The sequence below is a fragment of the Periophthalmus magnuspinnatus genome, chromosome 15, assembly GCF_009829125.3.
Source record: "Periophthalmus magnuspinnatus isolate fPerMag1 chromosome 15, fPerMag1.2.pri, whole genome shotgun sequence".
Taxonomy (NCBI): Eukaryota; Metazoa; Chordata; class Actinopteri; order Gobiiformes; family Gobiidae; genus Periophthalmus; species Periophthalmus magnuspinnatus.
In genome coordinates this window covers 23,413,394-23,435,537 of record NC_047140.1, presented here as the reverse complement: position 1 = coordinate 23,435,537, position 22,144 = coordinate 23,413,394, and the positions used below count along the sequence as shown (strand labels likewise).

The 22,144-nt window shown below is 39.0% G+C and overlaps 1 protein-coding gene across 2 annotated transcripts in view; it reads right to left on the bottom strand.

Moving 5' to 3' along the window:
* macrod2 (mono-ADP ribosylhydrolase 2) overlaps positions 1-22,144 on the bottom strand; it is a 595,671-nt gene that overhangs the window by 151,078 nt on the left and 422,449 nt on the right. For both annotated transcript variants that reach the window (XM_033979597.2, XM_055227511.1), the window contains exon 8: positions 14,894-14,967. In XM_033979597.2, coding sequence (XP_033835488.1) covers positions 14,894-14,967 — 74 coding nt within the window. The remainder of the gene's footprint in view (positions 1-14,893; positions 14,968-22,144) is intronic.

Here is a 22,144-nt window from a genome sequence, read left to right as displayed (position 1 = left end):
TAAATTATCAATTATGGCATTACAGGCAGCGTCACGTCTCCACAGATCTGTCCTTTAACTTGGCCTGGTTACGTCACATATTTGCTTCCATGGAGATACTGTAAATTGGTTTAATCCTTGATGTAAAGTGCTAGAAGGTGGAAATGTAAAAATTCGATAATTTACTATTTTTACATAGCGCCCCTTTAAAAGACAGAAAAATGCCTATACTGGACCTCATGCCAATTTCATGATCTGTTGAATCTGCCGTAAATATTCAAACTTCTTGTGATGCTAACACTAATAACAACATTCTTACAATTGCCTGGCTGCAGTGGAGAAGAAAGCAAGCGACGACAAAAGGGTGTACAAGATCATTTGCTTCACTTCTCGCCAAGATCACAACGAATAATGACACGCAGCGTTTCATATTTTCCATTGGGCTGCTCGATACAAAGCGGCCTAAAAGGGGAGCGGCGTGGGGGGATTGTGCTTCTGAACACAGCATGACTCAAGCGCAGCCGCAACCTTTAGCTCCACTTTGAAGAGCATTTACATCCTTTTATAGTTCAACCGATCAATTGGACATAAGGGGGAAGTATGACCGTCTTCTCCTGCCTCACCTCTCCGGGTAGTAGGTAAGGAATGAACTCATTTGAACATACCATCTCCTGCAGAAATGGATATAGGCTACGCGTGGAATTTTGATGTGGAAAAGGGTCTCCCAACGGCTTCAAATTTATACAGTAAACCTCCTGAATTGATGAGGACGTAACATATGTAAACATCAAACTCTCTCACCTCCAAACCATGGCAAGACTTCCTTTTGGATACAACCTTGGGCAAAAGACTGGCCTGATCAAGTAATTTATGCTCAGAAAGAAAACATTGACTTTCAAATGCACCAGCGCCCGGAGCCAGGCTTTGAGGCTGATTTGATCCCCCTTTGAGATGGCGAGAGATACGGGCCATTCCCCCTAATCACATGCCAGAGACCATGCAATCACACGGCAACAAGCAACGTAATAGCACCTCCCATCCAGCCCGGGGCAGGAGTCAAGCCCGGGACATGTAGGCAGAACAAGTCAGCTTATACAGTATTATGGAAGACATTGTGTAAACTGTAATAGTGATTGAAAAGAACTTAATACAAACCGGTCCATCAACTTCAAGGCCAATATCATAGAATTGAGTTTGACCTGCATTCTGACCCTACAGGACTGTGGTAATCATCACAATGTAGGGACCACGCTACTGGTTCTGTCTATTCACAACATTTCACAGTAAATCAACATTTCTATATTGGGTGATTTTATTTCTAGAAAATTACAATGCAGCGTTGTTGAACCCAGCTGGTAGATTCTAAAACGTACAGGTATTGGAAAATGGGTCCATAAAAAGACCTGAAAAAGCTAATTTTCACTACATACATTTGAATTTTTAGACTGCTATACTTAGAAGTCAATAACAAAGTCTACAACAAGTCAGTGAAACAGAAATGGTATGAATCACGGTGCTACTGAGATGTTTGTCTTCTAATACTTTTGGTGTCATGGGTTTTCTGAGTACGTTTTATGACAAAGTGCTTTGGAGAGTTAAAAGAGGAGCAGCTTTTGGCCCAAAATGACACTTAGACACTTAGCTCAGGACACACAGGTGGGCAGTGTAGTGTAAAAATGTATTCACATGGAAAATGAAAGAGCTAAGTTTGATGAGTCTCCTCTAAAGGCCGAGCTCGACCTACTCCACTTTATCACGGTGTGCCAGCCTACACTGCTATCTGCACTGCACTAAATCAATTAGCATGTCATTAAGATAGCTTGTTCCAGCTCAGTAAGCATAGGGGAGGGGCTACAATATAATCTCAGGACACCGTGCCACTCCAATGCCAATGTGGTACAGTACAATGGACTCACATAAACCTTAATATAACAGTAAAAAGCACTGAGCTGTTCACACCAATTTTCTTTGAATGTAGCGCAAAAAATAACTCGTGAGCTTTAAGTCATCTTACAATGCTATTACCTCCTCAAAAACATACCTAGCGTTGTGAATTGTTTCATTCACACATGTCTGAGCAACCCTTTATTATTAGTCTGTCTACATCTCTAAAACTTAAAAACTTAATATGCTCTGTTCCACCTTGTGATGTCATGAAGAGGTAGTTTTCAAGTTAACAGCTCCTTTTACCTTTAGTTCGGTAGAGATTGGCAAATACTGGTCTGAAATCATCCAAATAATTCCCATGAAGGTGTATGGAGTTTTAAAACACAGTGGAGCACTTCCTGTATTACCACATGACATCACAAAGTGGGACAGAGTGTTTTCTGTTTGAAAGAAGAACTCAGCCTAAATATGCAGGATTTGTGTTAAACATTTGTGAATGGAATAAAACACAACTCCAGGTCTGTTTGTGATGAGGAAACATTATAACATAGATCAGAAAATTGCGTAATAGGGGCCCTTTAATATACACTTAATAGATAACGATACATTCTCTAATTTAGTCACACAAACTTTAAAAGACCAATTTACCTACACAATCAGAGGTAGTTCCGTTAGATCATATCATTATTTGAATATTCATTTACAATGGTTATTTGCTGCAGGTTTTTTAAATGAACTTTATGCCGTTTCAGGCGATTCATCTTTATTACAAAGTAGAGAACAATGAAATAGCAATCAAGAGAAATTTGCTGTCTCTGGATGTGAAACTGATGCAACCTCCACGGTCCAACAGAAATTTGTCTCAAGTTTAAGAACAAAGATTAAGTTTCACTCCAGGCAAAGTCTGTTTTAAACATATTGTGTCACGTTTGCATTTCTGTTATGGCAATAGCAGTCTGATGTACTGTCTAGATTACATATATAAACGTACAGCCAAAATATCATGCATGTTGCAACATAAATCACTTTTATGAGGGACTTGGGACAGAAAGAGTTTGAGTACTGCCTTTCTTTTTTTTTTCTTTTAAGCAGTCATGCCTGTTTTGATATGAATGAATCATGTGCGTGTCCCTGATTGGGTAATCCACCTGTCAATCATATCTGGTATTGCTAAATTTATTGTTTCACACAGTTTTATCAGATACTAACATGAAGCAGACTCTCTTTCATTTAAAGTCCAGTATCCACACTTCTCAGAACATTTCGTTTATTTTCAGTCCGCTCTCCTTTGGTCTTTGATAGGCTTAATCTTCATTAGCACAGCAGTAGAAACATATCTCCAAAGGAAGCCTGATAAACACGCAAAGTGTTGTAGCTTTAGTCTTTTACAATAAACTTTGCTTCATGTTTTAAAACCACAAATGTCTCAGATTAAACTCAAGCCGTTTTATATTTAAAGAATAAATTCATTGTATTGCAAATTGGATTCATATCTTTCAAATGTACTCAAGTGTTGAAAGTAGTGGTTTTGAACTAAATCAGAAAGGTCACAGGAATCAAAGAGCACCCATCATATTACCCAGAGAAATCCAGATAATAAAATGTTCAGATCATAAAAAGCTATAAAACCCCCATTTGCCTGCCTTGGGCCAAATGGCTGCCACTAATGTATGAGGCTACACTGCATGTATTGGCACTGAAACCAGGAAAGTAATGCAGTGGCAGAGAAAGCTAATAGAGCATTCATATGCACTTGTCAATGTGTTTCAACTGCCAAATGTGCAGGGTTTATCCAACTAAACCATTTCATCTGAATCACAGAGGATTATAGTATACTGTATAGCTGTGTTCAAAGCATACACTGTGTAAAGAAGTGGACTAAATGTGACGTCACTCATAGTAACCATAGAGCCAATCTGAGCCAAGAGCACCGCTGGTTTAGCAGGGAGCCACCACTTAGCAACACTGTCAATCAAACCTGTTGCTAAGAGCGACCTCTGGGAAAGAAGGCAGCTGAGTTGTCTCTTATTAATGTTCATATCTTGAGTTATGGACACAATAGCAAGAAAAAGATACCAGAATCACGTAGAGCGAGTGAAAAGGAACATTTTAAGACCAAAATAACGAGCTTGACAGCAGCAGTTACAGAGAAAGGGGCCACAGTTTTCAAATATAAAGTGATGAGCTGATGGAGCCCGAAGCGCACCCATGATCACTTCCTATTCGGAGTGCAGCAGCTAGCAGGTTAGCTATGTCCATTTATATACAGTTCATTTATCTATAGTTCAAAGTAAAAATAATAGAGTTCAGTATTGTGATTATGATATGATGATATGATTATATCCTGTATGTATTCCAGACTATAACTTTAATATAGCGTTAGGATTAGGAGTTAGAGTATTACATTTATTTTTCATTCTAGTTCATTTATCTTTATTTATACAGGGACAACCCAATGAGAGACAATCATGTGATCCTGTATTTTTAAAGCTTCTGTGTCAAAGTTCAAAAAGCAAGTTAGATATTCAGGCAGGGTATTAAGTCGTCCTTTATAAATATATTTTATATAGTGTCGCTCTGACAGATACAGATGACCAAAGTACTTTTCCATACAGTGTGCAGTGATGAGTTTTAAATTCATTACCTGTTATGAAACAAAGGGCTGAGCGAAAGAGTATATGCAAAAGTTTCAAAGTAGAGGCTGAAGTCTGCATGTATATTATATCTCCATCATCTAGTATGGAAAGAAATTTTACTTGAACAATTTTATTCCTGTAATTCAATGGGATACGAGATTTGTTTCTATAATAAAGTGATCATTTTGAGTTTAAACTGTTACATAATTTGAAGATATGTATTTTAAAGGACTCATTCAAATTAATTAAGTAGTTAGTAACCCTGAGTCTTACATAATAAAATATTTGTTCTTCATGTTTCATAATGGCTAAATGGTATGTTCTAATTAGAATGTTAGCAGCAATAGTAACATTGAATAGTATAACTGTGCTGGAAGCGATTGCAGAACAGGTAGAGCGCTGAAAGAAGTTTTTATCTGATCAGAAGAAGGTGCAGACAGTAGGCACATTTACATTACAAAGGAGCGTTCCCTGTATGTATACACTGAGAAAGGTACCATCTACACAAGCCAGGTCCTACATGAACTAATTTTACATACTTTCCGTACAAGGTCGCAAATGGATATACCTTTAACTGTTTACAGGAAAGCAGAATATGTCACTAAAAAGGTTAAGTACAAGGCCCTCTTCTCACAGGTATATGGACAGCAGCAGCTTGTAACTGAAGTAGCTGGTTCCAGTGAAGACATCTTAAAATAAGTATGTGCAGCATTCTGAGAAACAAGTTCATCCCAATGTCTGTAACCCACAGTATTCAACACAAAATTAAAGAGAATAAAGAGAAAACATGCTTTTAAATAGAGTATAAGTCTCTAACAGAACTATAGCTTCAGTTTCAGTCTGATTATGCACTATCCCATATCCCGTCTCTATATGGGCCCAATCGGAGCCATTGTTACGAATGCTCTCAGGACCCTCTCAGCCTCAGTGTTTCTCAGAGGGTCTAGATAGGGACTTCAAAGGACCACTGTTGGCTTTGAAAAGTGTCCAGAGTGCGACATCAGCCTCCTCTTCCTTATCCTCCTCCTCAGGGCATGAATTGTACATATGTGACCCCTACAGTCCAAACAAATGCATTTCGTAACAGTGTAATTTGACTGAATTCTAGGCAATAAAAAACTACACAGACATAATAACACTGATCGGAACATTTCAGCACTACTGTTCTAAAATGTTCCGGTCTCAGCATAGATTTCACTTGTAGAGCTGGTTCATGTAACAGCACGGATTTCTTTTTCGTCGATTTATAAGTGTTTCTTTCTCATTTATTTAAATTTATAAGTTGAGGTACACTCTGTTTCTTTTCCGGTGAATGGTCTGTCATCGACTTGTCTCCATGGAGATGTTCTCTTATCTTATCACCAGTGTGCCTAAGCTTTTTTCTTCAAGAGCCACAATCAAAACACAGACAAAGCTGAGGGCCGATGGAGGGCTGGAGACTGCTAGTCAACACGGTGAATAATTGTGTGGGTTAGACTGAGCCGCTAGACCTTTATTCATGCTTAAATCCTCATAGGGACACACTAAATATTTGATATTAGCTTTATCAAGGTAGAGTTCTCAAAACTTCCAATAAAAAAATGCTGCTTAAAATAATATGGGCCAATTCATATGGAAGCCTGAGGGCCAAGAAAAACTGGTCTGATCGCCGCTTTTAGCCCTTGGGCCATAGTTTGGACATGCCCATCTTATGTAATCGCTTTGCCTGGAAATGTATCCCAGGATTAGATACATGTAGGATTATGTATCTCAATGGACACAAGTAGGTGACTCCATCAGGCCGTGTTACTGGTGATGTCTGTGGAGAGGCAACCCCACTCACAGTAAAAATGTTTTCAAGTTTTTAAATAAATGGAAAAGACCAAAAGAGACCATTTTAATCCCATGCTGCGGAAGAGACAAAACATCTGCGTCTTTGTTTTAGCGCGCTCCGTGTCTAAGTTAGAGTAATCATCTGATCATTTAAATGAGATGATGATTTGAATCCTGCCTGTTTGTTGCTCTGTAGAATTGTGCCGGTAAAGCAGTATTTTTGAAGGTGCACATATGCTAGCTCGCGGCTCATCAATTCTCCCCTGTGTGTGTCATATTGATTAGCTTTATCAAAGTTGATGTGTTGTAGAACATCAGGCTGCTCACTTCGCAGACAGTTTACAAGGATTTGGGAACATTTCGTCAAAAAAAAAGAAGCACAAATCCACAGAAGCCAAGAGATTATTATCTGTCAATAGACTCAAAACATTTGATTCAGTTTAAAAGACCAAAAACACGTTGATGAAACAGATGTTATCTCGATGAGGGGTGGGACTTGTACACATGAGATGCTGGTGCTTCACAAGGCAATTTATCATCATTTTAACCGCTGTGTGTTCAGTATCTGATAAATATGCCTTTATTTAGTGAGTGTGTGTAAAAGTGTTATGAAGTAGGTCAAAGCACAAAATATTCTTTTGAAGGTGACAATACTGCCGATAAGAGCGGCCATCCATCTTACTCACTCACTGACAATAAGACTTCAATGTGTCATCCACCAAAGCCAGACAGGCCTTAAACCTATATGTCCACATCAAACATATTGTACTATTTATTTCTCATAGTTTTCTCTGATATGTATCACCAATGCCTCTTAAATGGTGCGTGTATTATCAGCGTTTCACAGTGACACATGGCACAAGGTAAAGAGACCGTTCAGAGATCCAGAGAAGGATGTAAACACCTGTTTTGGGAGCTCCGATGGCCCACTGCAGTGCTTAAGACTAAAGCTGGTGAAAGGTGAAGTCTCTAAACATTTACACTTTAGTCTTGTAGCATTGCAGTGCAGCCTTATTACAAACTCCCAATCTGTCTCCTATATTGAGAGCGTGTCACTAATGCTGTGCTGCTGCTGGCCCTCGAAACGCTTCATTAGAAAGCTTGGCCATCCACAGCACATCGAAGAGAGCCAAATAAAGTGTCAGAGCACATTATTCAAGTGTAGATTAAACCAATGTAGGCTTGAATTAAACCAAATTACACAGGAAAATGGAGGCAAACCAGCGCCAGAGAGGAATATGAACAGGAAGAACGGCTGAATACAATATGTGCACATGTGTATATGGCACAGACGCACTGCTGGATGGTGACGTTTGGAGCAGAAAAGGGTACATTTGTATCAAGCAGATCTGGGCCAAAACGTTTGAGAACCATCATTTAAAATTTAACCTTAAAGGGCTCATATTACACTATTTTCTGATCTATGTTATGATGTTGTTTCCTTATCAACCTTGTGATGTCATGTGGCAATACAGGAAGTGCCATATACCTTCTTTAGAATCATTTGGATTATTTCAACACTGGAATTGCCATTCTCTACTAAACAAAAGGTAAAAGGTATCTGTTAACTTGAAAACTACCACTAAATGACATCACAAAGTGGAAGAGAGCATTTGGAGCTTTGGAGATGTAGACAGACTAATAATAACAACAGGTTACTCAAATATCTGTGAATGAAACAAAAACCTATAATTTAATCAGGAAATTCCCAAGAAAATTTCAAATAAACTTACAGATAGTAGCTTTAATCAGTAGAATGTTTTTTTAAGGAATAATTTATATATTTTTAATCAATGGACATCGTATGTACATGTCTGAAGATATTACAGACTTCAGCCCTACATTGTTTACACTTTTTGTATTTCTTCCACTGGTTTGGAGGAGAAAGAGAAGCAGAGGTGACTTGTTCTTTCATCTATTGTCCATCGGTGCAGTGAGTGTAGATTAAAGGATGCACTCTGCCTGACCACAGCCTGTGTACTGCCCACAATGGGAATGGAGGTGCTTTTAGGAATGCATTTTATACTGGCACCAGGGGCCTTTGTAGAGCAGTGAGAGCACACGGGCCACAGCGGGACGGCTTTAAAGATAAACTCACCACTAATCAATTACACGTCATCTTTTCTCATCCAGCTGCTGCAGTTTGAGTTGTACTGAGCAGCACTCGAGAGCATTTTCAGAGTATTGTTATGGATCATTAAAAGAGAATTGGAATGTAGCTGTGGACAGGTGTGGTAAGTCTGCGAGCGCGAAACAAAACACAATTGGAAAATAATATCTGTTAATGGTTGTAAGAAAACCATATCACTGATGGATAAAATAACGCAAGACTGAAATCGATTATAAACTATAAAAAAGATCAGATTAGGACCAAAGTGATGTTTACTAAGAACATAGAAACACCAATGCATGCCTGGTGCCAGTCCCATACCTGGATAAACATCAAGTCTGTGTCACATATTCTGGCAAGTTCATTAGCAATTCATTAATTTAATTTATTTATTCATTTAATGTATTTGTTTATTTATTTTTTTACAGAAAAAAAGTTGTGCAATTGAAGTTAATTTGGAGTGTACTGCATCATAAAGGAATAATTCAATTGCAGAAAAGTAGTTGAAAACATAAATTATTGCCTTACCTTTTTAAAATTGAAATACTTCTATATATTTTTTAAGTTTAGTAAGAGCTTTTAGTCATGTTAGAATGTTGTTACCTCCTCAGAAACATACCTGGAGTTGTGTTTTGTTACATTCACACATGTTTGAGTAATCCTTAATTATTAGTCTGTTTACATCTCCAAAGCTCAAAATGGTCTCTTCCACTTTGTGATGTCATGAAGCGGTAGTTTAAGTTAACAGCTACCCTTTACATTTTGTTTCATAGAGGTTTGCAATTCCAGGGCTGAAATACTCAAAATGATCGTAGTGAAGATGTAGAAAGTTTACACAGTGGAGCACTTCCTGTATTACCACATGACATCACAAGGTGGCACAGAGTTTTGTGTTTGAGAAAAGAAGTCGGCCTAAATATGCAGGATTTGTGAATTAAACATGTGGGACTGAAGCAAAACACAACTCTGGGTATATTTTTGATGTTTGAAAAGAAACATTATAACATAGATCAGAATGTGGGCGCTTTAAACTGTATATCGAATAAACTGCAAAATTGAAATCAACACAAATAATAGTAATTCTTATTTCTGGTTAGCTTCAGTCATAATACAATCTTTACTACCGAACAGAGTGGGGTCTCATTTATAAAGTCACGTGTTTGATCTATAAAAAGACAAGAGTTTGCACAGCCCGGTCTTCAAACTCTGAACTCTGCAAATGGGGCTTTCAGCGATGAGGAAGTAATCTGCGCTCAGGCAAAAGAGATGTGAAGTTAACAAATTTGGGGAAGATTGCATTTCCTCCATACATACAAATCTTATAATGAGATCCCCGTTTCCGAGCCTAAATGGTCTCATCTCTGAAGTGCCCATAGTTTGCTGTGCACATTCATCACAGCCCTGGCTCCTGCGGGTCTATGGAGAGTCCTGGTCTGATGAGCTGTGGCCTGTCCTCAGTCTTAGATCATTGTCCAGTCCATTATGTCGACATGCAGCGACAAACGGCCAGTATCTCCCCCTAAGCAGGCCCTTATCATGGCCCCGAACCCGAACACTCTCTGTGGATACTCCCAGTACACTGTCTGCAGAGCTACATGGAGCTGGAGATGGATGCGCCGTTATCTACTATTGTTCCACATACGAGATTCTATCCGTGGACTCGGTGTTATCTGCAGGAGTGGAAAGTAAAATTACAAATACTAGCGTTAATATCATTGGATTTTTGGTGATTTTACTTTTTTTTGAGTAGATTTTTAAACCTGTACTCTGTGTTACTTCTGTATCTGCGTCTTTGTACTCCTGCAAATGACTAAAACAACTAAATTCACTCTGAACAGTTTGATTGATCAAGTTTTTTGTAAAAGCGTGACCTAAAATAATTCAAAATTGGGTTAAAAAGTAACTAGTACTTGCAGTATTTTCCATGTTCATTTTTTGCTTTCAATTAAGTACAATTTGGCTGCAGTACTAGTAACTGAGTACATAAATTATCCATGTTTCTCTTTTTACCACTGGTAACCTGTGAGTAACATTGAAATACTGACAGCTTGACATTTGACAGAACGTAAACTGAGATGTGTACCATAACCTGCAATGCACGTCTTGCCCTATTGTGCGCTCTCATTGTGACAAGAGGCATAGGACAAACCGCAGTATTCTCTGAGCTGATATTTTGATTACATGACACAGGGAGGCATCTATCATGTGGACTTGTGTAGGCGCAAACCCTGACAATGGTCCCATACACACGCATTCATTCATCATCATAGAACAAACTGCATTGTTAAACATCTTCGGGCATATATGCATCAATCTTTATCAAGCCTTATAACGTTACAGTAAACAAACTATATTTAGGCAATATTAAAATACAAAAGAAAGATGGTTGCCGATGTTTTTTAAGCTAATAAAATCTAAAACAGGGCTGAACAATCTATACAGGCCTGAAGTAGGAGTTTTTCCCCAGCTAAAGTTGTAGGTGATTTATTCATTTATGTTTTGATTTGTTATATTGTGATTTTAATGTCTTTCTTATTCTCTAAAGCTCTTTGAAAATAAAGGTTAATCATCAGTTATTGTGCGAAAAAATATCACGATTTTGACACCATAACCAAACAACTGTAATCAACCTTATGAGATCATGAGATAATAATAAAAAAAAAAAAAATAATAATAATAATAATAAAAACTAAAAATATTTAGGCTCTTACAAATACATTTTTACCAGAATAATCCACACTTACGGATTAACCTAATAATATTAATACTAATTTAATACTAACATTAGAAACCAGACTAGCCTAGAAAATAGTCAGATCTATTAATTGGCTATTTTAGCGAGTGTTCTAAGGATTGTCTCCATCTCGTGCAAACAATTCCTTGAAGACTCCTGGATCTCCTGGATTGTAAAGGAACTGACGTCAGTTCCTTTACAACTGACACTGCGGTTGAGATGTTTTAAGCTTCCACATGACAGTAGTAGTAATAGTAGTAGTCGTTTCACTTGTCTCTCTGTGATCTTGTTAAAAGCTTTTCTTGCACTTGCTTTTACACGTCGAGAGAGTCCACAGCACGCGAGGAGCTTTCCCAAATAGTCCTCAGGAAAAGTCTCTGTGGACATTTGCAATGGGTTCATGAATAGTGATCCTTTCCACTTGATCTCCCCGTTGCTGAGATAGTAGCAATCCGGGACCGCGAGGCAACTCCAACCACAAAAGTCAGCTTGGAACATTAGCTTGTTATTTACAGTCAGCAATAAGCTCCATAAAACCTGCCTTATGCCGCCGTGTTGATGGATTCCCCGAGTGCATGTTACAGCAATCATCGGGACACGAACAAGAGCCGCAAACAGAGGACATCAACAGCAAAGTAATCTCGCACCGCACAATCATTTGGCACGGTCCATTCGAAACATCCATAACGCTACGGAGCAGGGAAGAGGAGACGGCAGCACCTAGAGTCTTATAAAACACCTCAGTCTGCTGTGAGAAACTAGAAACACACGGGACGCAGTAAACAAATATGACCCCTAAAAGATCCAATCATAGTTTTTCACTTTCACGGGGCTCTGGAACGGATTATGATAAACACGGAGGGTAAGGTCAACGATACAATACAGTGCCCAAGTTTAAGAGATATTTTTGAGTATAAAGAAAGAAAGAAAGGGGTGATATTGTAAAAAGAATGTAAGTAAGAAAGATGGTGAAAATAAAAACAGACAAAAGCGTTGATCTACTACCTGGACATACGCTTGCAGTATCACTAAGCTAAAGTATGCTGTCTGGGAAGTAAGGCTGGACGATACGGGGATATAAAGTGAATCGTAGGGGGGCGATAGTAGCTTAGTTGGTAGAGTGTTTGGTTCACTGATCCGAAGGTTTGCGGCTTCCTCTCTCCACGTAAACATCATTAGTTAATTCAATTCCAGCTCCTACAGATGCATGCTGTTATTGTGTCCTTGGGCAAGACACTTAACCCACCTCGCCCCCAGTGTCTGCGTACACTGGTGTATGAATGTGTGTGTAGTGTAGTGTGATGTGGAAAAGCGCTATATAAAAATCCTTACATGTTATTTTAGTGATATCACAATGAAAGGTGAGTGATTCCTCAGTATATAAACCTATTTTGGGTTCATGAATGGTGATAAAAATTGAAATTGTGATCTACCCTCTGCAGATTATGTTTTTGGGTTTGTTTTTTTTTAGCGCTGTTGTGTCAGGAGTCATAGGAGACCACAGTATAGCACCTGGGGACCCTTCTTCAAATAGTAAAGCCATGTTTACGCAAGGAACATCGGTCTATTGTTCTAAGTTATTTTAAGTTAATAAGACAATAATTGCTAATCACTGGTGCATGAATGCGTGTGTGAATGGGTGAGTGGTTCATTGACGTAAAGTGATTTGAAGGTGGGAAAGCGCTATATAAAAATGTGACTAAATGTGTGACCATAATAAAAAAAGTCATTTGCAAGACACCACAAAACTAGCGCTGTGATTACTAAAGAAAACTAATAATTTTCTATGTTGTACACCATTAAAATGAGTGAATAATACCGCCAACCTAAGCATGTTTTCTGTGGTAATTGTCCTAGAATCAAATCCGGCCATTCACCACACCACAGCACTCTTAATACACATAATTTATCATAATGCCTTCAGTCGATGTAAAGTATTCTTTTCCTAAACGAGTTCATATTTCAGCTTCTTGGATAATAAGTTGTTAATACTTGTGACTTCCCGGTAAAATCCTTGAAAGCAGCATGCAGCTCAATCTTCTTTCCAATTGGCTTTGAAATTAAAATGTCCACTTCCATTTGCGTTTCCAGGGGAGGGAAATTGAAACGTTTTGTGTCTTTGTAGTGGACAATTGAAAAGATGACTATTCTGCCACTGGCCTAATATCCGCAATTGAACATAACTGTTTGGTTTTTATTTTTTGCGCTTTCACTTTTTTGTTGAGCCTAAAAAATCCAGTCCAAATGAGAGGCTTTAAAAAGGATTTGGCATTAGTCTCTTTTGCTGTTCTGTAATTAGTAGGTGTATTCTTGTGCTTTAAAAAATACTCATCCAACAAGCAGAAATAATCCTCGTATACTTGTGTCTGTATCGTGCTTGTGCGAAGAAAATGGTCAAAAATGCATAATCTTTGTTCTATATTGAAGAAATTGTATGCGGCACCTCAACATTATAATACACTGAAGTACAGTTCACAAAGTACACCAGCATCGCAACTTAAAAATACAGTAAATGAGAATTGGTGATTTTCTGTGATGATGTTAGACTTGGTTACACTGTATTTTGCCATGAAATATCAACAAGATAAATTCAGAAACATTAAAGCTGATGATTTCTACGCATGACTAGACCATAGAACTCCATATATTTCCACATTTGCATCTTAACAATATCCATTTTAGCAGCATCTGTGTTAAATGTTATTGAGCTGAACTTGTGCGTGTGTTTTTGTTTTTTTTTCTTCTTTTTTTAAGGTGTAAAAATGATTCGAAATTGATTTTGTGACAAGAGCATGGATGGAAGGATGTTACGATGCATGTTCACGTTCGGGTGAGTCCAATAGCTCCCATGGACCAATTAAACAGTCTACAGCCTATTTAAGCCCCAATTAGTCACAGCAGGGCTTTTTAATTTGACATGCATGCCCGACACAGGCAGAGCGGCTGATCGAGGCGAGCAGGTGAATCTCTGTCTGTTCCGGCCGATAGGAACCCTGGCATCGACGAATACTGCTTCTTATAGACATGTCCTGCCTCAGTGAGTCTTAGGCAAAGTACAACCTCTGACAATAATTAAAGGTGCACTATGGAACCTTTTCTGGTGAAGAATCTGTCTCCTGCAGATGTCATGCTTATGTTGTTAAACTCCTATGTTCCATTTATTCAATTGCAGGTGTTTTTGTTGAAAACACTGATGCCGTCACCTGTTTGTGTCCATGGATTTTATGTCATGCTGAGGAACATTTCAGGCAAAGCAGTAACATCTCAATGGAAATAAGAAGTCCAGCAGAAAAGTTACATGGCGTACCTTTAGCAAGCATAAGTCAGTTCATGGCATGTATAAATCTGCAGTAATCTGAACCAATATTTTTAAAAAAGCCAATAATAATAGCCAAAAAAACATAACTTCACCAGGACCAAACCAGGAGTAAACAAGATCTGATCGATGAAAAACGTAAGACTAAAACTGGGACTAATCAACCAACTAAAAGCAAACACAGACCGAGACCTAAACCGAGATTAAACCGGGATTAAAACACAACTATATGAAGTCTAACTCTGGACGGAAATCAAGCCTAAAACAAAGAGACTTAACATGCAGTTGACCAGAATAAGCCAGTTCTAAACCAATGACAAAACTAGAACTAGCACTACGATCGTGGTAGCAACAGCACTGACATTATCAGCAGTACCAGCGCTGACACCTGCACCACTGCTTGAGAAGCGCAGCCTTACCTTATCAGGATTCTGTTCGATCCAGGTCTTGACTGTGTTCAGGGCAATGTCGGCTGCAGGCTCGTTGGGAAAACCTGAAACACACACAGAAAACAGTGTCAATAACAGCAGTATCCTACATGCACCAAGGAAGAGGCTCGGGGAAGATAAAGAGCACAGACAAACCCATATCTCCACAGGTAAAAGCCTTATCTACTAAATCAATGGATAGCAGCTGTCTCCTGGAGCAGCTGTCGGATAAATGCTGAAGATTTGTGGGAGCAGATGCACAGAGATGGAAAACATTTGAGTAAATACAAAGTGTACATAGAAGAAGCACATCTGCAGCACAGGCCCACTCAGCACCACCTGCAGAGCGGCTGTCGAGGTTCACAAGTCACACTCTTTACAAGTGAGATAATACACTTCGCATTAGAAACACGTGAAACTAAACACTAAAACCATGACTGTTTGAGACAAGTTTGTTTTTGCAGTATAAAAAAATAGGTGAGTCATGACACGTTTACGACTTTTCAGACCTGCATTGTACAAATTAAAGACTTTAGATGAGTTGTAAACATAGACTGTAAATATAAATGGACATAGCTAACCCGCTAGCCTCCGTGTTTCAAATACTAAACCTTCTAAACCAGTGGCACAGGCAGGAAGGGGTGTTACCTCCAAGAGCCTTGCTCTGGATTGGCTCTTTGGTTGCTACGATACTCGTGGTGGGAATTCCAAATATGGAACCAGGCTCCAAATTGGCCTCTATAACTGTTAGCCACTATGAGCTTCATTTGACTGACGCTGAAACACTATGAGTGATGTCACACTTCCTTAGTACTTGGTCTATAGTTGTAAAGTAAACTAAACAACTAAACTAAACACTAAATCCACTTGTTTTCTGCTGCTAAACTGTGTATATGCTGTTTTAATAGCACTGTCTACTATTCCTAGTCATTTTTTGGCTGTATTTGCCTTGCATGTCATGCTTGGAGTACATCTAAGAAATGATTAGTTGTGTATATAATAAAGCACATTTTATTTTAAAAGTATCAAAAGTTGTTTTTGTTTGACTTCAAAGTTACCATATACAGTTTTGCTTCTTTTTAAATAGAGATTGATGCCACAGTCTTTTCAAACTGATTAAAATCAATGTGGAAAAATTCTGAATACAGATTCATAAGTGGTATAATTTCAGTACTTGCAGGTGCTCTGTCAGTCAACATGTTTGACAGATGTAAATTTCTGTGAATCCATTTGAATAGTATTTTCTCTTTTCAGTGCCAAGACTGTCCTGGTGAAAATGATAAAATACTGTACATAGAACAAGGAATATACATTTGCACTTTGTTTCTTTGCAGCCTTCTCTCAGATGCATATTGTACTTTTGAGATGTTCCAGTACCTGATCTTAAATCTTCTATAGCACTGTAAACTCAGAGAGAAAGCAGCTCTTTGTATGAGTTTGGCATTCATCACAACAGTATAGTGCCAACTCAGGGGCTCTTACACCGAGTTAACACAACGTATTGATCTCTAGAGCACAGATTGCACTTGTTTTAATTTTTAATAAGGGCAGCATAAGGAGAACTCTGCTGATCCCAAGATCATTTGCTGCCACTGTAGAGAACTTCCCAGCCCCGACACTTAGACTGAGCTATTGACTTAAAAAGTCCCTGAGCCGGGCTAGCTTTAGCGCCAGTATATGTGCCATTACCAAAAGCGCTGACAATCTGCTCCCTGTCACAGTCTAGTGTTTCAGTTGTCTTCCTTTCAGAGTAATTATTGTCGAGTGTGGTCCTTCACTACACTGCAGTATTCCACTTACTTAGAAATCTGTGAGGCGACTTCAAAATGTGTTTTTTCTGCACCTCTTTAGAGTTCAGACCAGGTGAGGTGCACACTCAACCCCTTTTACCCCATAGACACAGGACATGAAAGTTAACCTTCTTTTGTAACATAACCCAAGACCCTATACAGCACTAGAGGTTGCGGTAAGCACTGTCATTTTCTCAACGACAGAGTTCGCAACCTCAATTTCAACTCCCATCAGCTCATACAAGGGCCACGCCACAGATGTAGGTTCTTGGTCAAAGCAAACATTTTTTCTTTCTTATTCTTGGGTCACTGCTCAAATGCTATGAGACCTATCAAACAGGCTTACAAGTACCTCAGCCACCTCTCGCCCCTGGATTGGATGTAAAGGGAGAGATTGAAAAGTCGGAAAATCCTATCCAAATTTAGCCTGACTCATCCCAGATTGATATGTGATCGGGAGCTATCAGGAAGTTCGCACAACAGCTGAAAAAACACAAGTCCGGGTATGTTTTTGAGGATATAGCAGCATTATAGCATGGTTTAAAGCTCACAAGAATCCATTTTGTGCAATATAGGACCTTGAGAGAAAAGTAAAAACATCTCTCTGCATGTTTTTCCATGAACATACTCCATATTTTCACTAAAGTAGGCTGAAGTACATCTGATGTTGTTGCCGTGTTTGTTTTGGTTCACTTGGGTGCCTTGCCTTTGGCTTCCACCTAAACCACAGTGCTGCTCTGTATTTTGTTCCCTTCTCCTGTCACCAGCGGCCCGGGCTCTATCGCAGCAGCGGGAGCCTGCTGAGATGGATTCTTGTGAGTTTAAGTTTGTTTGTGCAAAGCAGTGATCAAAGCAAAGGGAGGCTAGTTTCACTCTTTTTGTTTACCTCAATTGGGTCCATTCAGAGTTTTTATGTCTTCTTTGAGAGTCTGCAGTGCAAATAGTTATGAAAATAAAGAACAAAATAAACCATTGTGCCCAAACTTTTGAGTGGTAGTGTAAATGGTCTAAATGAACTGCCTTCTCGATAAAGACGTGTCTCCACTTTCATCCCAGTGCTACCTGCAGATTCACTGAGTATTTGATGTCTCTGTCTCACCCGTGTTGAACTTCTCCTCCTGCTTGGTTCTGACAGCAGAGGCAGAGGAAGTCAGAAGTGGCTGGAGCACTGCTGAGCCCTCCCTGAGCTGATCTCAGAGTCGTGGGTGAAGAATAGTGTATGTGAAGTGAATACCAAGCTGCACTATGACAGTCAGGTCTACAACTATACTCCACACTGTCGAGAAGTTTGGGAGTGTGTCAAAGAAAGTGGTTCTCAAACAGTGGTGCAGGGAATGGACAAAGTACATGGTTCTTCCCGTGGTCTTTTACAGTTGGCATTTGAATTTCGAACTTTCGTTGTCCCTGTCACAACTTTGGTCCCAGTCTGGCTGAAGATTTGGTAAAGTTATTGCATCATTTTTGTTAAGGTCTGGTTTAGTCAGGGTTTGGTCTCAGAGGTGTAATTCTTGTTTAGTCCTGGATTTTAACTTTTGGTTTGGTTTTAGAGCAAAGCTGAGCTGAGTCCCAGTTTAGTGTAATTTGGGTCCTTTAGTCCTGGATTCAGACAATTCAATTCCATTTCTCTTGTTAAGTTATTTTTGAGAATTTTAAATTTAGTCCTGATTTTTGGGGGTTTGGTTAACACCTAATGCATTCATTGTATAGTTTTGGAGTAAACCCACTTTTGATTTGCTTGTTTTGCCTCTATAAAGAATGAGGTCCTTGTTTAGTAAAAGGTTTAGTCTTGAATAATCTTCGAGTACGACCTGACCCTGAAGTGCATGAGAGCATAAGACAGGTTTTTCTATTTATTACTTGGTTTGGTGGGATAGTCTCTGTGGAAAATATGTATCATAATCATCTTAAATATAAATAAATCAGTTTAGGAATATTAGTAGTCTAACCTCTCATATGCAGTTTAACCTTTAGTGCTTAACTCCCTGATATGACCTTATTTTGTGATGTTAACTTTCTTTCGCTTCACAATTTCATTTTACAAGTGATAGATTATCTTTCTAAACCACCAGTCAGAGCTACAGCAGAGGTACTTGTTCACAGCTCCTTGCCCTTCTAAAGACATCCCCAGGAGCCTCCTCGATGTATCTCAGGATGCCAAACTATCCCCAAGCCTGGTCAGCCCGCGTACACCTGTCTCCTGAATGCATTTAACCTTTTGCTGTTGTTATCACTTAAGACTTTGCTTCTTTTTTTTAAAACTTCAACACATTTGCAGGTGTACCAACACTCCTACTCGCGCTTTAGCTAACACAGACCAACAGATGTGCTGCTGACGTGAAAGCTGAGAAAAAGAGGATGTGCAGAGACTGGACCAGCTGTTTCAGAGGAGCAGACACGTGGGAGAGGTGTCACAGAGGTAGGCACAAGCAAATGCTAAAGAGAAGTAAGTCTTTTTGAGCACCAAGCTGAAATTTATATGAGGAAGGACAAACTTGAAGCAGGAAATTAATTGCAAGGTAAAATTATTGAAGTAAAAACTAAAGTAAAAGGAAAGTAGCAGGTAATTAACATTTGGGAAAGTTTATTTTGTATTGCCAAAAGTAATATGTGTTTTCGTTTGCCTTATGGACAGCACAATGAGTCTAGTCATTTAGATCTAGATTGTACATTTCTGACCTAACAATGTCATTTCTCTGGGCTTGGAACTGGCTTGTGATTGTCTGTAGCTGGAGAGATTTACAATAGGTTCAAGTACAGAGAAGTGGGCGGAGATAGGGGGTAGGTACAGGTAGACATTTTCAGAGGACTCAAAGCTCAAACAGGATTACTCAAACATGCATGAATCAATAGAAATGCAACTTTGAGTAAGCCTTTGGTGAGGAAATACTGTCATAACCATAGACTGTATATATAAATAGACTTGCTAGCCGGCGCGTTCCAGATAGGAAGTGAGCATGGACACGCTTCCTCGCTCCAATTCACGTTCTATTGAAAAACTGCTGTCCCTCTCCCCATAACTTATATTTTATTTCGCTATTGTGTCCATGAATCACGATATGAATATTAATAACAGAGAAGTCAGACGCCTTCTTTCCCCAAGGTCGCTCCCACTAGCGTTAACAACAGGTTTGATTGACAGAGTGGAGCCGAACACTATGGGTGACGTCACAATCACTTAGTCCATTTCTTTATACAGTCTGTGGTCAGAACATGGTTAAAAGATTCTGAACGTACATTTTGCATAATATGTCACCTTTAGTGTTAGTTGGTAAATATAAAGCAGTTGAACAAAGTTGAGACAGCCAGGAATTGCAATGATGGATGTAAACAACAGGAAATAGAGTTCAACTTTACTGAACATCTAAAGCTCAAGGTCAACTTCCTGTGTCTCTCATCATTCGTCTCTTTGACAATATCCACATCCTCACCTCTCCTCTGTTTCTCACTTTGCCTTAGCCATACATTTCTATGCTGTGGTACACTGATAAAACACCTTGAGTCATCACTTCTGTAACCTTGCCTGGTCATACACTCCGACAATTGATGATGCCAACAGCCAACTGAGCGTGCTCTTTAGATTTGGAGTGCTTGTGCTAAACATACACTGTATATGTAAATGAACACAGTTAACCTGCTCGCCACTGCATTCTAAATAGGAAGTGATCATGGGCGTGCTTCAGGCTCCATCGACTCCGGCTCCAATTCACTTTACATTATAGAACATTCGTCCCCCTCTCTCTGTGACTGCTGCAGTGAACCTCGTCATTTTGGTCTTAAAATGTTCGTATTAACCCGCTCTACATGATTCTGTTTTGTTTGTTTTTTTTATTTCGCTATTGTGTCCACAAATCAAGATATGAACATTAATAACAGAAAATCAGGCACTTTCTTTCCCTGAGGTCGTGCCCGTTAGCGTTAGCAACAAGTTTGATTGACAGCGTTGCTAAGCGCCCACTCCCTGCTAAAAACTTTGTCCACTTCTTTATACAGTCTATACCAGGGGTCACTAACCCTGTGCCCGCAGGCGCCATGTCGCCCCCAAGCCCCACATGAGTCACCCGCAGACCGGTTCTAAAAATAGCACAACTCACTAATGAGCTGCATCTAAAATTTAATTTTATTTTGTTGTTATATATTTTTTTTTCAATCACCCTTGCGTTTATATAGATTTAAAAATGACAATATCTTAAACATATGTTCATTATACGTGAAGTATAGATAAGTTAAGGTGAACTTTGACCTACTCTCTTCAAAGGTCAGTATTGTGCACATGACAAGACCAGCGCTCCGCTCGCGAGCGCTGTGAGGATGCACTGAATGCAGTTTCTTACTCCAAAACATGGTAGAAAATAAAGAGATCACTTTCACAACGATTCAAGACTGTAAAAGAAACCTGCGTGTATCTCATCTGCGGAGCGACTGTGGTGACGGCAAAGCGGCCCAATGTGGAGGGACATTTCACTACATCTCACAAAACTCCACACTAACTACCCACGGGGACGCGCACTAGGGGCAGAACAAGCCCAGAGCTAAACGCAGCTTTGGGTAAACAACAGGCTTTTTTCACGACACCGGTGAAAAAGTCACACAACGCAACCGAGATTTATTTACAAATATGTAAGCTTATTTTTTTAACATTACATAATAGATAACTTTATGAAACATGGTGCATGTATATTATTTATGTTTTGTTAAAAAGGTTTGTCAATGGATAGTGAAAATGGGACACTTTTCCTATGAGATGTAGTGATGTGTCATCTGGAAATTTAACAATTACTAAGATTAGTAAAGTTAAAGTGCTGAATACTGATATCTGTTTCCCTCCTTGTTCATTGTTGATAATTATTTTGAGAAATCATTAACGTGATCAGTGTGTTACAATGTGATCAGTGTGTTCACATAGATGATTATCATTTATCATTATTAATAATGTATAACTAAAGGCAAACTGAGAAAATGTGTTATTTCAGAAGAGCGTCTCAAACTGGTCGCCCTTCGTATGACTCAGTGCCATAAAGTAGCTCTCAGGTTAAAAAAGGTTGGTGACCCCTGGTCTATACACATCTTAAATATATTTGCTGCAGAGGCATAAAGTGCATAGGACAAGTTAGATAGATACATAATTAGATTTAAGATTGGATTTTTTTGGTGAACTTTCAATTTTACACGATTGGACACAGGCAGCAAATACGACATACGTAAAGGTAAATCCAACGGTAGCAACCTAGTCATACAAATATACAAATACAAATAAATGAAAATTAAATTAAAATTCTATTCCTTTGTCCTAAACGTTCAACTTCCTGAATTTTTCTTCTCAACTTTTCCCCACAAACTGCCACTTAACTTACGTAAAACTGAGCAATATTCACCACAGGTACTATCCCAACAGACCAAGTATAGAAACCCATGAAAACCGTGTGCACTTTAATCCATCAGGGGGCGAGGGTGA